The sequence below is a fragment of the Colius striatus genome, chromosome 4 (assembly GCF_028858725.1).
Source record: "Colius striatus isolate bColStr4 chromosome 4, bColStr4.1.hap1, whole genome shotgun sequence".
NCBI lineage: Eukaryota > Metazoa > Chordata > Aves > Coliiformes > Coliidae > Colius > Colius striatus.
In genome coordinates, this window is record NC_084762.1 from 4,055,233 (window position 1) to 4,074,580 (window position 19,348).

The 19,348-nt window shown below is 44.4% G+C and overlaps 1 protein-coding gene across 4 annotated transcripts in view; it reads right to left on the reverse strand.

Annotated features, from left to right (window-relative positions):
- Nucleotides 1-1,657: 1,657 nt before the first annotated feature.
- RNF144B (ring finger protein 144B) overlaps nt 1,658-19,348 on the reverse strand; it is an 80,693-nt gene continuing 63,002 nt past the window's right edge. For 3 of the 4 annotated variants that reach the window (XM_061995792.1, XM_061995790.1, XM_061995791.1), the window contains exons 4-8: nt 16,529-16,589; nt 11,274-11,478; nt 10,000-10,144; nt 8,111-8,200; nt 1,658-7,902 (exon numbers count right to left, since the gene is read on the reverse strand). In XM_061995792.1, the coding sequence (XP_061851776.1) occupies nt 7,762-7,902; nt 8,111-8,200; nt 10,000-10,144; nt 11,274-11,478; nt 16,529-16,589 (642 nt within the window). In that variant the 3' untranslated portion in view covers nt 1,658-7,761. The remainder of the gene's footprint in view (nt 7,903-8,110; nt 8,201-9,999; nt 10,145-11,273; nt 11,479-16,528; nt 16,590-19,348) is intronic. The other variant, XR_009818681.1, reaches the window with a different exon arrangement.

Sequence of the window (19,348 nt, forward strand, 5' to 3'; positions counted from 1 at the left end):
AAACATGAGGGGTTTAGTATCCAGGGATTTTGAAGAAAGCTGGTCTTTGTGACAGGTACAGGAACTAAGGGGGAAATTGCACATTAAAGACGGGACCAAATCAAATCAAATTAGAAGCCATTGCCTTGTTTTTTTTCAGAGTGGTCAGGAGATGTTTGGGATGGCAGGAGTGATGGCAAGTGCCAGTTCTCCACACACACTTAAAAGAGTGAGCTGAGTGTTGCAATGAGTTCCAATTTCTGGTGAAGAAGTATATGTGGAAGAAGATGTGACCATAGAGGAGTCACGGGGCATCTGGCTTTCTCACTCTGCTGAAAATTGCTCAGACTCAGGGGATCTGGAATTCCCCAAATTGGAGAGAAAAAACAGAAATGTCATTTTTATCCTGGATTTGTTGAGGTTTTTCTTCAAAGCTGCCAGGTGAGGAGCTGGAAGTTCACTTGCCTCCCAGATGGGGAGCTGGGCAGCTTGCCCACCACCGGCAGCCGGTAGGCTGGCAGGGCACCAGGCCATGTGTTGGCTGCCTGCAGCTGGTGTCCATCATGAGTCTGACAGAACTGACACATTCCCACTGCAAAGCTGGTTCCCCAGTAATCAGCAAGATCAGCAAGGACAAGTATCATGCTGGAAACCTTCAGTCTGCTGCCACACGTAACCTACGTTACCATGTGGGCTGAGGTGTTGTCGCTGCTTCATTGCAAGACCAGAGCCTCAGCCACAACAGAATAGTAAATAAAGAAATGGTAAACAAATAAAATGAATGTGTTTAAGTGGAATAACATCAGTACCGAGTCTACCCTGAGCAAGCCAGTGGAGCGGGAAGATAATATACAGGTATGACCAGAACTTTGAGCTGCAGGAGACATGGAGACATTCTCTTCAATCCACATCCCAAGAACACGTCCTCAGAAGCAAAGCTCTCAAGATCTTTCAGATTATCTGTGAGGTGAAAAGCCCCACAGACAGCACAATGAGCTTTCAAGGTAGAAAATCCTGCCTTCACATGCTGAGTGATTGTAGCTAAGCTGCAAACGTTTAATAGCAAACATCACCTTCATACATGATGCCCAAAAACACAGCTGTGATTGTCTCTCTGCAGCACTGCAGGGTGTGGGGGTGTGAGAAAACTACAGAGCACACATCTCTGAAACCACACGGCCCGGTGCAGCGTTTCAGCATCTCCTTCAGAAGGGCAGAGCAGGAGGCCTGATTCTGCTGCAAGGACAGGCGGGGTTGGAGGAGGAAGGGAAGAGAAACTTTTCTTCATGCAGGCTGTGTGTGTGTTCTGGGTCACTCCTGGTAAAGCCCAGGTCATGGTCTCCACCAGACTTTGCAAGGGAACAGATTTATGGTAACCTTGCACCCCATCTGCAGAGAGCAAACCACGGCAATGCTGCCTGCACGCTGCCGCAGCAGCACTCAGGAGCTAACCCAGAGCCCGCCCTGCTCTTTAAAAAGACTTAAACATCATTTATTTTTGACAAAGTCAAGAGGAGTCAAGACTCTAATCTCACCTCTTCCACCCTCTTTCATCTTCAAAGTTCCCATTAAGCACCCCAGATGTGTTCAACTTTTCTATGTTCATCTTTTTAAAGGCAGTTAAGGATTTACAACAACATGAGGCAATGTCTTTACACTAATTCTTTAATGTTGCACATACTGCATTTCATAACATTCGAAGAGAAAAATAAAACAACCAACAAAGTAAACCTTAAAGACAGAAAATAAATACCTTTCTTATGCAGAGAGAGTGCAAAATACTGTGTTTGTCAAACCTCTGAATGCTGAACCATACGACAACAAAACACTTACAAAAGCACTTGTCTCTGTATATCTCAGCTTTCCTCATAGAAACACAGAAATATTGTAACAAATCTTACAAAGATCAAACCCTTTTGCCCTTCACCAGGAGAAAAGTGGTGAAGAAAGTGTATTACCTGGAGGAAAAGGGGGAAAAAAACCCGAACCAACAGAACTCAGGTAAACAGAAGGTAAAGCCTAAACATGTACCAGGGAAACATCAGCTAGGTGCTGAGGGTGAATCCGCCCATGTGCCACAGTGGGACGGGACGGGGTCCTCAGCTGCTCAGAAACACAGCTCAGCATCAGACTCAGACCCTTCCAATCACACATGGTTGAAAGATGTACTTGTTTTGAGAAATAAGCAATGCTGGGGCAGTGATGCTGAAGTCAGCGTGGCGCAGCTTTTCTTCACAAGATTTGGTCACTAGGTGAAGTGAATGCTTAGAACAGCTGAGCTCCAAATAACTCCGAGCTGAGGTTTCTCTGAAACAGGCTGGTAGCAGAGACTGGAAGGTGAAAAGAGCAGAGATTTGCTGTGGAATGTGGGGAGTTTTGAGGGTGGGCAGGTAGCTATGGCAACGGTCAGCTTGAGATGGGGAGCTGATGAAACTCTGGGGCAGGCTCAGGCGTGGTGACACGGCCCAGCCCAGCATCCCACATGCTGTGGGATGTGTCCCTCCTGCCCCAGGTCCCCTGCACAGGCCCCAGCAACCTGCAAAGCTCAGGCACCTTCCTGATAGTCAGGCAACTCGCTGCACACATGCCACAGCATCACACATTCAGCCTGCCTGGGATCTCCCAGCACGTGGCCACCAGAAGCTGCTGCATCGGTTTGGACATCCAGAAGGCACAAGCAGCTGACTGAAGTCCTCACTTTTCAGCCCAGAAAAGAGAAAGCCTCTTGGGCAGAAGAGGAAAGGATGTAGTTGTGTCCTCTAAAGAGCTGGTGAATCTTGTCAACCAGTATCCTCTTGTATAGCCCAAATTGTGATAGTCAATAAAATCCACTGCTAGGAAACCTTTCCTAACAGTAGAGATTTGTTGGGACTAACCTGAAGGAGCATAACAAAGCCACTAACTAAAAACCAGCAGCAAATATGTACTGTGGACTGCACCAAACCATAGGAATTTACCTTGCCAGGAACACCATGACCTTCTCCTCAGGAAGCAGAAAAGGCTTCCAGTATGAAGGCTATTCAAATAAATCAATCAGATGCTAAAAGGCAACAATGCTTCAAGTTCAATATTTTATCATTACTAATTATAAATTATACATGGAGGAATTATAAATTATAAAAACTTGAGTGCAGTGACACAAACCAGACCTTTGGGCTTCCTGTTCAAACCACCCAGCTCTCACTTCGTTACTTCACTAACTAAAGGACAAACACAAAATTAAACTGAAGCTTTCCAGCACCTCAGCAGTAAGTTTACCTTCCAGCAGATCACAGGAGAATCCACTCTCATTACCCCAGGAGAGAGAATATTTCACATCTTTGTTGCCAGCCACATAAATTAGGGTCTGATTCTACACACTTCTGTGTGAGAGATGTCTTACAACTCTTTTACAACTAGCACCCTCTGTTCAACTGGTTTACTATGTATTTTTTTAATCATCTTACTGTGTAAGTAAGGGTTTTGAGGGTTTGAATCCCTCAGACATGAGGGTATACAAACAACACTTTTGTGATATACATGATAAATGGAGATGTAGATTTTTCTAGGTTTTGTTTTCCCAGTACATTTCCAAAACAGTCTGCTCAGCAACAGCAGCATCTCTCCTGTGAAGCTCCAAACCTGTAGAGCTCCTTTACCCACCAGCTCTTACAAAGCTGTCCTTATTTAGGTCTTTGAAGGCAACTTCATATGTCTGAACGAGTTCTTCTAAACAAGCCAAGCCTGGAATTTCTATCTTTGGTCATTTATCTCAGCATCAAATTAAAAACTGGGGGAAAACTGTTGGGAGGTTTTTATCCTCATGCAGAGAAATCTACTAGTTTCACTCTAAGAATCTTTGGCTTGAGATAGAGGATGAAAGGAATCAGTTTGAGAAAGATGAGAGTGAGTGGGAGAAGGAGATCACAGCACAGAACAGATTGGAAATTAAGTGGCAGGAACAACAGCACAACCACCCACTGTGGTACCAGAGGACAGAGCAGCCAAAAGGTGATTTCAGTGGCCAGTTGTGGCAATACAGTTGATTCTGTTCACTTGTACACCTGCAAGCAAATCTGAAGGTAAAATCCAGTCTCTCTTAGTTCATTCAAGTAAAAATCACGTGCATTTTAAACTTATGTTTGGACTTCATGCCATGTTACTGGATAGACAACAGTACATAGCATTTACCATCATTAAAGGACTGTAGAAACATTAGTTACTGTTAGTTCTCTCATCCTTCTTTGGAGTAACCCCCTGCACCAATTAAGAAATCATTTACTGTAGAGCAGCATTGACCATCTCCCACGCCACAGAATGACAAATGCTTTGTTTATGAACAGGTGCTTTGGGGAGCAGGCATCATCATCATTTTAACCCCTGGATGTGAGATGCTGAGTGGGATCCTCAGCTGTATTTGACACAGCTCCAGTGACTGCTGTGAGATTACCATGAGACATGTGGCCATGGAGATTTGTGGCCAGTTGCAGTAAGATGTTCAGATTTTGTCTCTAGGCTCTGACCGTTAAACTCAATGTTCAGCGGGGCTGAATGCTGCTGCTTCAGACTGAATGGAGGAGCTGCCACTTTTGTTCTCCAAGAGAGATATCTGTGGACACTAGAAAGGTAACATTAATGGCCTAAAACCTCTCTTGCTAGGACCACAGACCTCAGATCTTGCACCCTAAGATCTCCCCTGGCTGCCACCCACAATAAATCCCTTTTACAGTGACTTCTTCTTCTAAAGTGAAAAAAACTCCAACAAACAAACAACAAAACCCAACACTGTAAAAACATTGCTGCTAAAATGTCTCTCTGAAAACTCTGTGAGCATGACCAGCTGGTGCAAAATAGCTGCTTTCTGGAAAACAAGGCAACAGGGCCCTGCTGCTCCCAGCACCTCAGCACAGAGTTAGCAGAGTCCTGCTAGCTCAGCAGATTTGGTGTGCCCTCAGGTGCTGACCAGGTCAGGGTCTACTACATGCACATAATCAAGCAGCCCTATGCACTGAGAAGCCAGGGTAAGTGCTGCACTGGAAACAGTCTTTTTCTTTAAAAAACAACCTTTTTAAGCTCTGAAGTATTTCTAGGGCTTCTTTCTTGGTCAATTGCTGCATCTACACAGTCATAGGAAGATGGGCCTGTAGCTCATGCTCTCCTTACCCAGCTAAAGCCTGGGCTGCTGCTACCAATCTGCATACAGGCTCCCCACATGCCTGGGCTGGCACTCTGGCTGTCAGGTTGTGCTAAATATTAACTCCTCCTGCTTTTGGTACCCCCACCAGGAATCTAAATTGGCACCAGCAATACAAACTTGTATTGCAGTTCAAACAGTGACCTTGTGTCCGTGAGTGTACTCTGGGAAGACAACCACCTTCAGGTGCATTGGGAAGAACTTGGCACTTTCATTAACACAACAGCATTAATGAGAAAAAACAAAACAGGAGACATGTTCATTCCATTAGGGATTTTAGCAAAAACAAGCCAAGGGAAAGAGAGGGAGAGGACAAGGAAAGAAAGTAGACTAGCAAAGGGCACATTGGACATAGGTAAGCCCACAAATCATGAAAAACTCATTAATTTTAACATGCAAAGGATACTGGTACATTGCAATGCTGGTTATGGCTAAAGAGACTGTACAGCTCCTATGTCCTTGTCCTTGAGGCTTTGTTAAAGTAAGACTTTCAACTTCAAGTTCATAAATAAAATGGAAATGACAGTAGTGCCATAAAAACGTAGGTAGAAAAATAGTGCAAAGCCAAGGGCTGGACACTTTAATCTGTCACAAGTAGCCCCAAGCACTACCATTACTGCTCTTAAAGAAAACACACACAGAAAACATTCTCTATTTATTACAAATGGCAGTTGCCTGTATTGCACTCAGTATTTAGAATGTTCTGACTACCTCTCTGCTTCCCTTCGAAGCTGTGGATGGAGAATAAATATAGCCTTTCCCACTGGTGAGCGCTGCCTGCCCTCCAGTCACCACTGGAAGCAAAGTCAGACAGTATTTATAACGTAACTCAATTAAAAAGTAAAACAGACAATATCATTTAAGGCCTTTGTCCCTGCTAGTCTGCTCAACAGACCAGGCTCTCTTAAAATAACAACATCTACCACTTCTGTTACAGTAACCAGAGAGAGAAGTTAAACAGAAACAAAAGGTCACATTTACGGCTGCCAAGAAGGCAAAGTTCCTGAGGCTCAGCCCAGGGCCACAGCAGAGGCTCCTGCAGCCGAGGGGCAGCCCCATGCCACCCACGGGCAACCAGCTCGTCCAAACCTCGCAGCCCTTACCCAAAGGGGGGTGGAATTACAACCCATTACACAGTGCAAACTCGTGTCAGTTCCCACAGACAGAAAATGCACAGAACAAAAGCCACCGCTGGCCGGGGCTGTGAGGAGCACCAGCCAATAAGGAAATGAACTCCGGGGAGCAGAGGCTGTTCTCAGCTACTCCTGAGTGAGCCTGCAGTAACTCCAGCTCTTGGGTGAGGTTTCAGAGAGCTTATACAGGTGGTACTGAGACCAGGGCATGGATCAGTTTGATGGTGAGGCACCAAATTAAAATGAAGGGTTCGTTAACTGACAGCCTTTCAGATTTAGAATAACTAAGACTTAGCAGTAACAGACTTTGTTCACCTCGAGCGGGGCAGAAGAAACACCCACAAACAGACAGAGCTTACGCTTGCACAGCACTTCTCTAGTACTCCCTTCAGCAGCTCCAGGAGGTTTTAAAGGAGGGTTTGGCTTAGCTTTGAGTAACTTTTTAACAGGGTTCTTGCTGCCACTCCATGTAAACTGTTGAAAAAAGTATACCGGCTGCCCAGAAAATTGTGCATAAGTACTCGGAGTACTTGGTGTGTCCATGGCCACGCTGTGTACATACAGCCAGATCCCAACGCCAAACTGCATCGTGGCCTTTCTTAAAAGGAAGTACTTGGAAATATAACTCTCCTGACACTCCTTTAGAATTACCAGCTGCCAGCAGACACGTTCAACTGTCTTCCAAACCATAATCCAGAGAAACTTCTTGCAGTTGCAGAAAGTGGGGTGTGTTTGGGCCCTGAGCTGTTGCACCGCGTTCCTTCCTTCTTTCTGCACGCTGAGTTTGCTACACCCACGTTACTGACAAAAGGCATACCCAATGGCAGGGAAATCTGCATACTCCTAATATTTTAAGGTAGATATGTCATGTTTGATCTGAAAAAATATCAGTAGTCCAGTGTGTCAAATGAGAGTCCTACCTTAGTTAGAAACTTGTTGGGTTTTCATCCTGTGATTGAGATCAGTGGTGTAAACCACACTTATTTCAGTGCTAAAACAAGTACCATGGCAGCCAATTGACAGGGAACTGTCAGATGTATTTTCTTAACAGTTTGTTACCTTTCACTAGCAGACAGAAGAACTTAATCAGGCTTCTCCCTCTTCTACCAGATTCCTGAGAAATCTGAGTGTCTCCACGAAGCAACAGAAAGCGTGACAGTAATGACTGGGTCTGCAAAGGCAGAGTAATACTGCAGGATCGAGTCACATGCAGCTGATGGAAGATGGTAAAGTTCTAGCAGTGGTTCGTATTTTAGGGTATGAACTACTGAAGGGTGTTATATACTGCACAACCATCTAGACTTTTCCCACGCTGTGACTCGTTAGTGATAGAGTAGCCTGTAAAGAATAGGCACTTTTCCCAAGGATTGGCAGAAAAAGGGAGTATTATTTGGTAGGTATGGCACCAAAATACAACCACTGTGCTTCCTCACATACATATGCCATACAGATAGAGGCTCAGGCAGACACAGGGGTTTATGTTGTTGGCGGGCTGTGTTTTTTCTTCTTGCTTCGGCAAGATTTGCAGATGCAGCAGATGATGCATGGGGATGCCACGAGCAGCAGGGGGGAGGTCACCAACGCTATGATACCGAGTCCAACAAGGATCCCCACAACCTGAAAGACACAGTGGGGGAAAAGAGGTAATTAGCTGATGTGGAAAACAAAATACACGTGTGCATGCACAAGCACAGCACAGGTCACACACACACACAACGAAAAGCAGATGAAAACATGAAAATAATCCTCTTGGTCCTTCACTGAAGAGTAAAATCTCTTTGCTTCATGCATGGTGAGAGCCCTGCTCAGCAGAGGAGGAGCGCACCTGCGTTCTGTTCCACATCACCGACGCCCGCGAGTGGCCCAGCTTGTTCCTGCAAGGCCCTTTGTCATAATGTCTTAAGAAGATATCGTTCTGAAAAACAAAAGGGGAAGCTGTAAGAGCAGGTTACAGTTCTGGGGGGAGATGTTTGGGATTGGATTGGAAACACAACTTTTCTGACACGCTTTAAAATTAGCAGCTGCCAGCAGGCAAGTTCACCTGTCTTCCAAATTGTTATCCACAGAAACTTCTTGCAGTTTCAAGAATCACAGAATCTCAAGGGCTCCAAGGGACCTCAAAACACCACCTAGTCCAAACCTCTGCCAGAGCAGGACCACCTAGAGTAGGTCACACAGGAACTCGTCCAGAAGCGAGGTGTGTTTGGGCCCTGAGCTGCTGCACAGCCTCCTTCCTCCCCCGCTGTTAACGTGCATAAGAAGATGCATTGCACCTACTGCACAAGTACCTAACCTGGACTTTGGTGATGATAGAGGGGCTTGTAAACAACATATATGGCTGAAAACTGGCAGTCTGAGGGATCATCTTCCTGAGCTCCTTCTACCTTCTCTTCTCCTGCTGCCCCTACACTTTATAGTCATTTTCTTCCCAGGCTTAACAGGGAAATTGTAAAAGCAGGAAATCCCTGCTTCCTTCCTCTTTTCCCAGTAATACTTAGGAAGTGATTCATTTTTACTTCAGAAGGTGACCAATGCCCTGCATTAGCCTTCCCTGGCCAGCTGTGCTGTAACCTGACGCTGCCTTCTCTTTCATTTCTCAGCCCTGCTCTTTGGCTCTGCAGGTATCACCTTCCCCTAAACTCGGCACTCCCATAACCCTGCCGACTTAGAAACAGCTACACTGGAATCACCCAACTACTTTTTCCCTTTCTTCTTTGAACTGACAAAACAGAGCCTGTGAGAAGCTGAGCCTTCCAGTTCAGCTTGGTGTTGAGCAATCATTGTGTACTGCACGTACTCTGAGGCGAGCTGTGGCACTCGTGTTGAGAAAGCACATTCACACGCAGAGATGTGGGACATAATGTTAACAAAACCTGTTGAGCATGCTGAGAAAGGGAAAGATGAAGAATGAGGAAGTCTCATTGTTTGCTGGAGTACAAGGAAGAAAAGCCATGCAGCATGTAACATTTTCTTTTGAGTGCTGGTAAAGTCCTTTTTGCACTCTCACGGTTTTAATTGATGGTTGGGCCAAAAAGGGAAGCTGTCATACACCTGAACACATCACTCCCTGTAGGAAGGAGGACTGCTATGAAACTTGAAGTCCATACAAGTAGAGACTAATTGGTATCACTTGAGAAATAACCAGCAACCTGCAATTTTAATAAGTCATGTTCACAATCCAGTATTTTTATCCTCAAGTCTACTATGCAATCGCTCTCTTCAGCAAATGCAGTACTAGAGATGGACTGGTAAAGGAGACCTAGTCCAGATAAGGTCTTAACACATCCACCCATGGAACAATCCCCTTTACTCAGTACCATACCATTTTTTGGACAGGCTGTGACCCTTGCAGTTGGAGCAGGTGGAAGACACTTACTTCCAGGCTCTCAATCAAACTATTTTTACTGCACTGGAAGAGGAAATCAAAGGAAGGTAGTGATGGAATGGGCCTCCAGAAAACAACTAGTCTGGCCCATTTCCCTCAAAGAGCTAGCATGGGAGCCACAGACATGGCTATAATCCTTTCTAGAAAAATAATACAGATATAAATAAAAGCACTGCATGAATGAGAAGCCAGAAATGGAGTTGGAAGCTGAATCGAGCCAAGACATACACTGGGATATCAACAAGTTGGTGGAGAGCTTGTCCAGGCCCTCAGACCAACCCCAACCCCATTACAGTGTATTTAGCTGGGCTTTTTTCTGCAGCACTTACATCCAAGTTCTGTAGACAGTACCAGCAAAACGTGTGCTTGCAGTTCTTGCACATCATCTGAGCACAGCCCTCGTTTCGCTCGATATAGATCCGACAAACCGGGCACTGCTTAATTGGTGCTTCTGTCGCCGTTCCAAGAAGTGATCTAGGAGAGAAGAGAAATACATTAAAGTTGAATGTGAATGGAATTACTGTTGATACTCAGCTCCTCTGCCTAATGGGTACTATGCTTATTTTCAAAAGCACCTAATGCTGTTGTCTTAATGCAGTTAATGTGTGAAGCTTGTTACATTTGGTTCAATACACTGAAGGGTACTCACTCCTAGGTGTAAGATCACGTAAAGGGAAACTCCATTCCCTCGGTCTTTTATGCTACAGAAGCCCAACTCTCTCAACACCCACAAATCTATCACCTATTCCATTAAAAATCAGCACTGTGCAAGACAGCTTGCACAGTTCATTTAATAGAACCAGAGTGTGCAATTTACAGTACTGTCCTTGCCCGAGCAAAATATCCTTAAGTCCACCAAGGGCAGAGATCAAAAGTGGAGATGAAATATTATGGCAAGAGCTCTTTGGCAACTCCTATTCGATGAAGTCTCTAGCAAGCACAATGCTCAGGTTTTCAGTTAAGTCTTCAATTTCTTGCAAAAGAAATGATAGAAAACTTAAACACACATGACTGAAGTTAATCTGCTTCTGACAACAAACATGGATGGCCACAGACATGACATCATTTAAAAGCAAAAGCGTTTTCTTTCTGTACGTTAATGCCTATGTAACCTTATCTATAGCTTATGCTAGAGATACACACCTAAGCAAAAGGAGCACAAATCAGATTTCTCACACCAAATGGGACAGTTTACATCCACTCTGTGTAAGACTCAGCTATGCAGACATCCTATAAATACTAAGCAGGGGTGATAGTTTAAGCAAGGTTTGGACTTCTTGTCATAATTCTAGCAGGTGAATAGAGCCTTTAGGCTGACTCAAAGCCCTGGAAGGCTTCACCTTTCAGAAGTGTCGGTGGCATCACAAGTTTGATCAGAACCCAAATAACATTAGTAATCATTTTTTTTAAAGTAAGTATCATTTAAACTAATCTTTAGACTGGCATTACATTTATAAAACACCAGGAGAGATGGGAAGACTCAGAGATGTGCCTGAGATGTCAGAAGGAAGCCATTCCACAAGAGCGATATGTGACACACAGCTAGCACCTCGTGCCAAAAGGAACTGAAAGACTACGTTGCCTTTTTGAGTTCCCTTCTTACCCCTGCTCAGTTGGTACTAGAATAGGCTGGTTTTCCTGGCACAGGTGTTGTGGGTGCCATGCCTCCTTGCAGGAAGAGCAGAACTTGAGGTGGCAAGTTGGGCACTCCATGGGCAGCGGCGCTCCTGACTTGCTCGGTACAACATGGCACACCGTTTGGCAGTCAGCTGCAGGGCACCATGTTCTCTGGGGATCCAAGTGGACTTCTACAACATAACAGAGAAAGAAATACAGCTGTTTATACAGTCTCCTTCTCATTCCAGTGACATGTGTCTCGGTATGTAAGACCCAATTCTGCAAGTGGATAAGAAAGCTGAAGCCTTCTGCACCCATTATCTGTGGGCATTCCAGCCTACACCTTTGCTTTAGGCAGCTCTGCAAACACACTCTGCAAAGGCAGCTGCACTGGAAGCATTGCAAGAATGGCAAGACACAACATGGGACATATTCCGTGTCTTTATAGAGAAGTACAAAGGATGAACACAGGCTCTGCTTGCTGAGCTGCATGTGTCCTGTGTCGTTAGGCCATGCCCTGTCTTTCATGTGTGCAAGCCATCCGGTGTCTTTCACGTAAATAGCAGAGAGATTGTCATTAAATTCACTTCAAGTCACTTTCTGTTCCTTATTTCCTTCCCACTGTCTAAAAACTCCAATTAATATCCACTTTATTATACAATCGTTGTTTGTCAGGTAACAGATTATAATAGTCAAGGCAAGATTTGTGGTGGGGACATCGAGTTACAATGGTAAATGTTGATTCTTCCTCTCCCTCCCCAGCTTGTATTCAAGGAATTGGGGCTTACAACAGAAACCCATTGTTTGTGTGATTTATACTGGCTCAAGTGCACAGGTGCAGCCAAACACTCCCACTCTGTAAAGCCTCCTTAGAAACGGGCTGCTGTACCTACAGGAGCTACCTGCCTCTCCTGCTTCCCTGGGACCGCTCATGGTATCACCACTGAAAATAAATGGGTGGAGGGGAAGTCTCAGGAACAGGTGGAAATCCCTCCCTGTGAGATGTCAAAAGCCATTGCAATGTTCTTCTGTACCACCAGCAGATAAAATATTGTCACACTTGAAAAAGGCTGCACAAGTGCCCCAGACATATGTCCTCTAGCAAATTTGGCTGCAACAGCCGAAGGCACTTCCTCTTATGCACTCCCCTGCCTGCACTGCTCCTCTGCAGGAGGCTGCTGGTAGCCCACAGTGCAGAGGGGTGGTGGATGAACATCTAGCAGATGCTTCAGTCAGCATGAAAACAGTCAGATCAGTTCAGTGTCCAGATATCCAGAAAATAGAAACTGTACAACCAGATATAAGTTCAAAGTAGTAAAACTCTTTCCAAGCTCTCAAGCATTTAGATACATGTGCATGGACTCGATGATCATTGTGGTCCCCTTTCACCTTGAGGTATTCTATGAACACCCTGGGGGAAGGACACCCCACAAACCTCACAACCTACCTAGTGACTCAATTCTTTTCCAGTATGCCAAACCTCTCTGTTCACCTTGAAAACTCCCAGTTTGTTTAAAGCCATCTCTTCCCCCTCTTTGCCAGGGACGCTGACAGTGAGGAACCACATAAGGATGATCAATCTCTCTGCTGGCTGCAGGACACAGGTACACAATGCTCTGACTATAGGTGATTTTTAAATATGTGTCAGAGAGCTCTGACAGAAGTGGAGACATTTTACATCCATGGCAAAGGCTGTCATCTATAATTTAGGCAGCATCAGCAAAACACCTGTACCATCTACCTCCAGCCACTTCATGAATCTAGCTCCCTCTTTCCTGTTATTCCCTTACACATGCTTCCTTTGCCACCTAAACCAAGCAAACATTTTGCTTTCAGAACAAAATAGTTTGCAGCTTCATTTCTGGACAGAAGAGAGACAAGGATGGGCAGTACATCTTACATTTTCCCACACAGCAGTGTCCTGACTGAGAAATCATTATTTCTGTACCTTCACTCAGTGTCTGTTAAATTCTGAGCTGGGTAAGACCATGGCCTAATACTGGCTATTGCCTGAGTCTTCACACAGTAGGTTCTGATGCTTTCTGTGGCTAAAGGGCAGTTAAAAATGAGATAAAGCACAGTTTCTTCAGATAGCTGCTTAACATACTCAGCTTTGGAAACCTAAATTCTCCTGCCCTGTTTTTGGATGAATGACAGGACGTCTGGTTTTGACATCATGGGGAGGAGGAGAGCTGGGTTGTAAATCTTACTGAGTTTTACAAACTTGTTGCAGCAAGATGTAATGCACAAGATGGAATTCCCTCCTCTCCCACTTCCTCCATTTTACAAAGAACCTACAGATCGCGTTTTGCAATCCATGTCTCATACTGTCTGGCTTACTATGGAGTACAAGCAAAACCAGGAAAACTAAAAAAGAGTAGTCAAAAAAAAGGGAAAGAGGCTATTACATCGCTCTGAGAAGCTGCTCCATCTTTTGGTAAGGGCCATTTTTCTACTAAGCTTTTCCTCTGCTTCCCAGAGCCAGTTCAGCCACACTGGCTCCACTCTCAGGAGGAAAACCTTCCCAAACAGGGCCAGTAGCAAGCAGAGAGCTGGACAGTTTCCACAAAACGTGTGAGCAAGCAGGTGAGATATGGGAGACAGACAGGAAAAATACAGCACTCTGAAGGAAGGAGAATTTCAGTACCTCAGGTGAGGTGCTCACTGAAAGGATGAGCCTTGTGCAGAGTCTTAGGAACACCTTTTAAAGCAGACCACTTTTCAGCCAGACATCAAATAGAGGTTCACATCATCTACCACTCGGCCTATTGGGCAACTGCCACAGAAACAGAAATATAAAGCCAATGTCCTAACCACATCCTATTCCTTTATTTCGTTACTTCTGATGATCACACCAACCCCCACCCCAAGAAGACAAGTAGCAATTTTTATTTCCTCTGTTAAAATACATTGCATGTAAGCTCTGTGGCCAGGTCCTGCTTGGATAGAGACACTTGATAAAGTGTCTACCGATACACAATCATATGCCAATTACTTCTGACTACTTTTTCACCCAGTATCATTTGTCCCTTTTTTTCAACAAAAGCAAGGAAATGAAGAGAAAATCTATTTTATTAAAATAGCCAGCAGAGATGGGTGTGGGGGAAAATAGCTTTTGGTTATCTAAGTCCTTCTTCAGGTCTTAAAATGTTCCTCAAAATCCATCTTACACAAAGACCTCAGAGCAAGAGCAAGTTTACTTAAGAAGCTGGTTATTTCTTTCTAGCATTTCTAGTGAGGCAAAGAGCTCATATCTCAACAGAATAAAGCTGAGAGAAGAAGGGTCTAAAGCTAGGAAACTAAGGCTTTTAATAAAGGACTTTGCTGATCAGAGCAGAAGTCATGAAGGACTCTCTAGTACCTGCCTATTTAAGAGGGCAGGGCAGAGGTAGAGAGCAGTGGCCTGGGTTTGCCATAGCACTTGGTTTGAAAAGGGTCAGGTTGCACTAAGACTGACACAGACACAAAGCACACAGCAGATCTCAGCTCCCGGGAATCCCTGGGCAGTTTCCGGGTCACAATTTGGCCCCAACGGGTGCCCTCAAGCAAAGTTTATTGCTAATTTCAGAACAAGACTGTCTTGGCATTGGTCAGAGCAGGCAGACTGTCCCCAGTTAGGGTTAAATCTAAGAATAGAGTTCCAGGCTAAGCAGAAGCTAATAAGCCAAGACCAACTGATGAGTCCAAAAAGGTCAGCTTTGGGGGCAGCGCTAAACCCAGGACAGGGAAAAGGTCTTGGCTGGGGTTGGGATTAGCGCTGGTGTCTGGGTCAGAGCTTTAGTTAGCAGGAATTGCCATCCTCAGGCACCAGTAAGCTGGATTTGTTGTTGGGGCCAACAGGAGAGGCAAAAAGGCAAGGGTTTAAGCCTGATGCTTGAATGCCAGCTTTACTCATCAAGGAAGAGAAAGGAAAGATCTTGGCAACATCACGGAGAGAGGTAACGGAGGTGAAGGAGGATTTGTCTGACTTAGGCAAGAAAGGAAAGGGACAGGGGATGTAAACACCAGACAAGTTTCAAGCATCTGTGCATGGGAGGCAGAGAGACAAACAAGGAGATGTAACAGGGAGTTGGACAAAAGTTCATGAGTTCAGCTTGGGGAGTTACAGAGGAGGAGATAGCAGGAAATCATTAGTTTCACAGTGTTCAGTTTCAAAGTTTTTACATGAAATGGATTAATGTACTGCAAGAATGTCACTCTTCCTTAACCCTTTAATATGGTGATCTAACAAGTTCTGATTGCCACTGACTACAGCTGCAGACAAGCCACTGCTTGGCTGCTGAACTGGAGGGACTTCCTAAGGATTTAAGGAGAAATAAGGAGAAGGTAAAATAGGAGACAGAAATAAAAAATGAGAGCAGAGTTTAGGATTGTTTTCTTGGCACAGCCCCAACCTGCATCTGCCCATGAGCTCTGGGGCATAGTTGAGCTTGCTAATTTTGCAGTTTTTGTACTTCATGATCATTCACTGTAACTCATGCCAGATGAGATTCTGGAAAAACCCATAAATTCTTCTATCTGGCCATCTTTTCAAGTGCATTACTGTGCCTAACATCTATGAACCTTTGCATCTTCACACACGTTCCAAATCCATCTGCACCCTTGCGTGCAAAGCAAGAGAAGAAACACAGTCTTGCAAAGAAAGTTTGACAACAGGGCTGATCAGCCCCAGATACATCACCCTGCAAACTACCATGGAGTGAGTTCTTTGGAAAACTCTGCAACTTCCCCTTGAGTCTTCTGAGTTGGGGTCAGTCTTTAAAAGCAGCATTGAGATCTCATCTTTCTGACTAGCAAGTTTCTTCTCCAGCTTTGGCATTGAATCGTCTCCCGAAGCAGAAAGCTCACCTCTGGCATAGGAAAGTTTGGCCCCAGTAAGTCCTTTAGGTTCATATGTCTTTACTGGGTCTTTACTCAGTAGAGAGGGGTCTGACTATCCCTCAGGGAAAAGATTAAATATATGAGATGAACACCCATGAGGCATCTACGTAAGAAAAGCACTCTTGCAAAAATCCCCAGGGCACTGCAGGCTCTGTCTCCCTTACAAGTTCTGAAGATCCCTGTGGGTGTAGGAAAGGACTGTGTGCACCCTGCACCAGCCTCTAGCACCTTGTCTAGTCCTATTTCAAAACAAAGACATCTCTTCCTTAAGTCACCCAGTGGGCTTTGTCTTTGCAGTATGTATCGCTGCTGCCTCCGCTGACACGTTTAAAAGGAAGGTAATAGAAACAAGATTCGTACCTCGTTCAAACTTCAGCCTCTTGTATAACTGAAACTGGTCAATGGGTACCAAACAGGCAATCTGAAATGAGGAACAAACACATAGGAAAAGCATTAGGAGCACAGACTTGGAAACAATATCTAAGTGCCCTGTTCTACCCACCTGCACTCCTGAGCTGGCTCTCAAATCCACCTGCTCTGGCTGGTTTTCACCACCATGTTCCTCTGTACCTTGACTTCCTTCTCCAAAACAGATAGCTTGTGACCTCTCCTATTTCAGCCACACACACCACACTCAGCCTTTCTTACTATGCACAGAAAAGCCTTTTCTGTGGATTCTGTATTTACATCAGGCTTCTGGCTTTTATCTCATGTTGGTTTAATGTAATGAAGTGCGACAGCTTGCCAGCCTTGGAGACTGCAGCATGTTTTCATGCACAAGAACACAGCTCAAGTGAATTGTTCCTCATTCATGTCTCCCTATCTTAATGCAGGGGTCACTTAGCTCTCAGGAACTTAAAAGATTTCCATTTTTTATTCACTTCACGGCTTTTCAGCTCAGACAGTCAATGCCATTGCTGTTGGAATTTGCCTTAGACATGCATCAGCCCGCTGGGAACCGGACCGAAGTTAACAAACTGAGTTGGCACGGACAAATAGGATTTGCTGATACATTCTACACACTACCATAATTAAACTAGCAGCCCAAAAGGCTAAATGGTCTAATCTCCCATTAACAGTCTACCTAAGAAAACCAAGTACTCTGTTTAAAACTAATAAGCAAAGCTGCATACGGGATAACAAAGGGTTCAAAAGAAACTTCATGGATTCAGGAGCCACATGGTTGTTGGGCTTAGAATTGGAGATCATTCTGTCTGTTTGATCCATTTGTAATATCGTACCAGTACTGAAAATGTCTTTATCTTCCACTGAAAATAAACCTAGACTAAGACAGTACCCCACTGCAGTCCTTCAGATTACTGTCAAAGGCAACATTTTGCCCTCAGTGGAATGAATACTGGCCCTTCCCATCCTTCTGCGTTGTGTGACACAACATTCACGAGAAGAAATACAAAGACAAAAACATTCAATATATATTCAACATCATGCTGTGAATTCATTTGCTTTTGCAGATGGAGTAAAGAAAACAATATATCCATTTTTATAATACAGAATATGAAACTGTTATATTAAGATCTCATATCAACTGGAATTAAATTGCAGATGCATCATTTGTTTGACCTAAACCAATACCATCCAAAAAATAATCTGACTGATATTCAAGATCTGAGTGTTCACAGATGCATAAAAGACAACTGAAGAAATCAAAGGACTTAATTTCAAAATGGGAAACACCAACAAATCTTTACAAAGCACATTGTTAGTCTAGTAATCAGCCCTGGGTCAAAGCACTGCCTTCATTCACTTTCTGAATTCAGGGTGTAAACTATTTTTAATATGAAAGCATTTGCATGGCTAAACAACATTACATGAATATGACTACAAGACACAGAGAACTTCCTGGGAACCCCTTCACCTGTTCATCAGAACTCAGCTGAAACACTCTTGGAACACAAATAGTAATCAAAAGGGGGCAAATAAAGAGTGAAGTTCAACAGCTTCAGCAAAGAATGAAGCCAACCAACAAAGCTCTACAAAACCCACAAGACACATCATTTTGGTATTGCTCCTCCCCAGGGCAGCTTCAAATCTAAATAGAGTTTGGAAAACAGAATCATCTACTTTTCTCCATCTGGGTGAGCACTGGCAGCTACTTGAAATTTTCCTTCATTATGACTAAATTAAAACAGTCTCAGTGCTGTAACTTGAGTGAATTGTTTCCTTGTCTGGGCTTTCTGTGCTTGCTTTTGCTTTTAACAAACAAGAACAGTCCTATTGAGCCCAGAATTTCCCATATATTAAAAAGTGGCCTTTTCTATTACAGTGGGAGAGAGCTGGGAGTCTTCAATAGGAAGCAGAGTCAATGCTGAAAGCTTTCCCTCCTCCTCTGGAAAAGCTGATCTCACCATACTAGCTCTCTCCCACCAGTTTCACCCAGCCCCACACTTCTTCCTACACATCCTCTTCACAGCTCAGCTCCCCCCTCTCTACACACAGCTCTGGGCATCAAACACACACAGCCTCTGCCACTGACTCCCCCAGGCTTTGAACCACCAGCTCCTGGTAGCACCCACTTGGATGTCTGACTGAGACCTGCTGCTGCCCAGATCCAGTGCTGCAGCAGCTGTACCTGCAAACTCCTTTGAGAAAAAATCAAACAGATGAGATTCCCTCCCCAAAAAAACAGCAAATCTTTTCCTCAGTGAACTTTTAATCTCATTTATGCTTAATCAAGAAGGACAGCTGTAAGTATGGCAAAGGGATTAGGTGTTTATCTTCTCCTACTTGGCATCAGAATCTAAATAGTCTAAATAGTCTTCATGCAACTTCTCCAGCCCCAACCTGGAATCCATCCCAACCACCTCCTCTCCTGCACAACTGCACAAGCCCCTGGGCTGGACAGAGCATGGACATCTGGGGAGGAAGCAAACCAGCAACCTGGCAGATGGCAAAGGGCCAAAAGAGAAAGACCACGAGCATGTCAGAAAGCAGATGTATCTTATTCTAGGCTATGAAATTATTCAGTGCAGCCAGAACTGCCAGAGGACAAGTTTTCAGCCTTTTTTTATATTTTTCAGTACTGGGTTAAGGATCCAATAAAAACCTGTGAAGAAAATGAGAGGGAAAGACTCTCCACTCCTGAAAAGAGGTTTATTTGAGACTTATCAGACTGCTGGGTGCTGAAATAACGATTTCTGGGTTTCTCTATCCTGTAAGCAA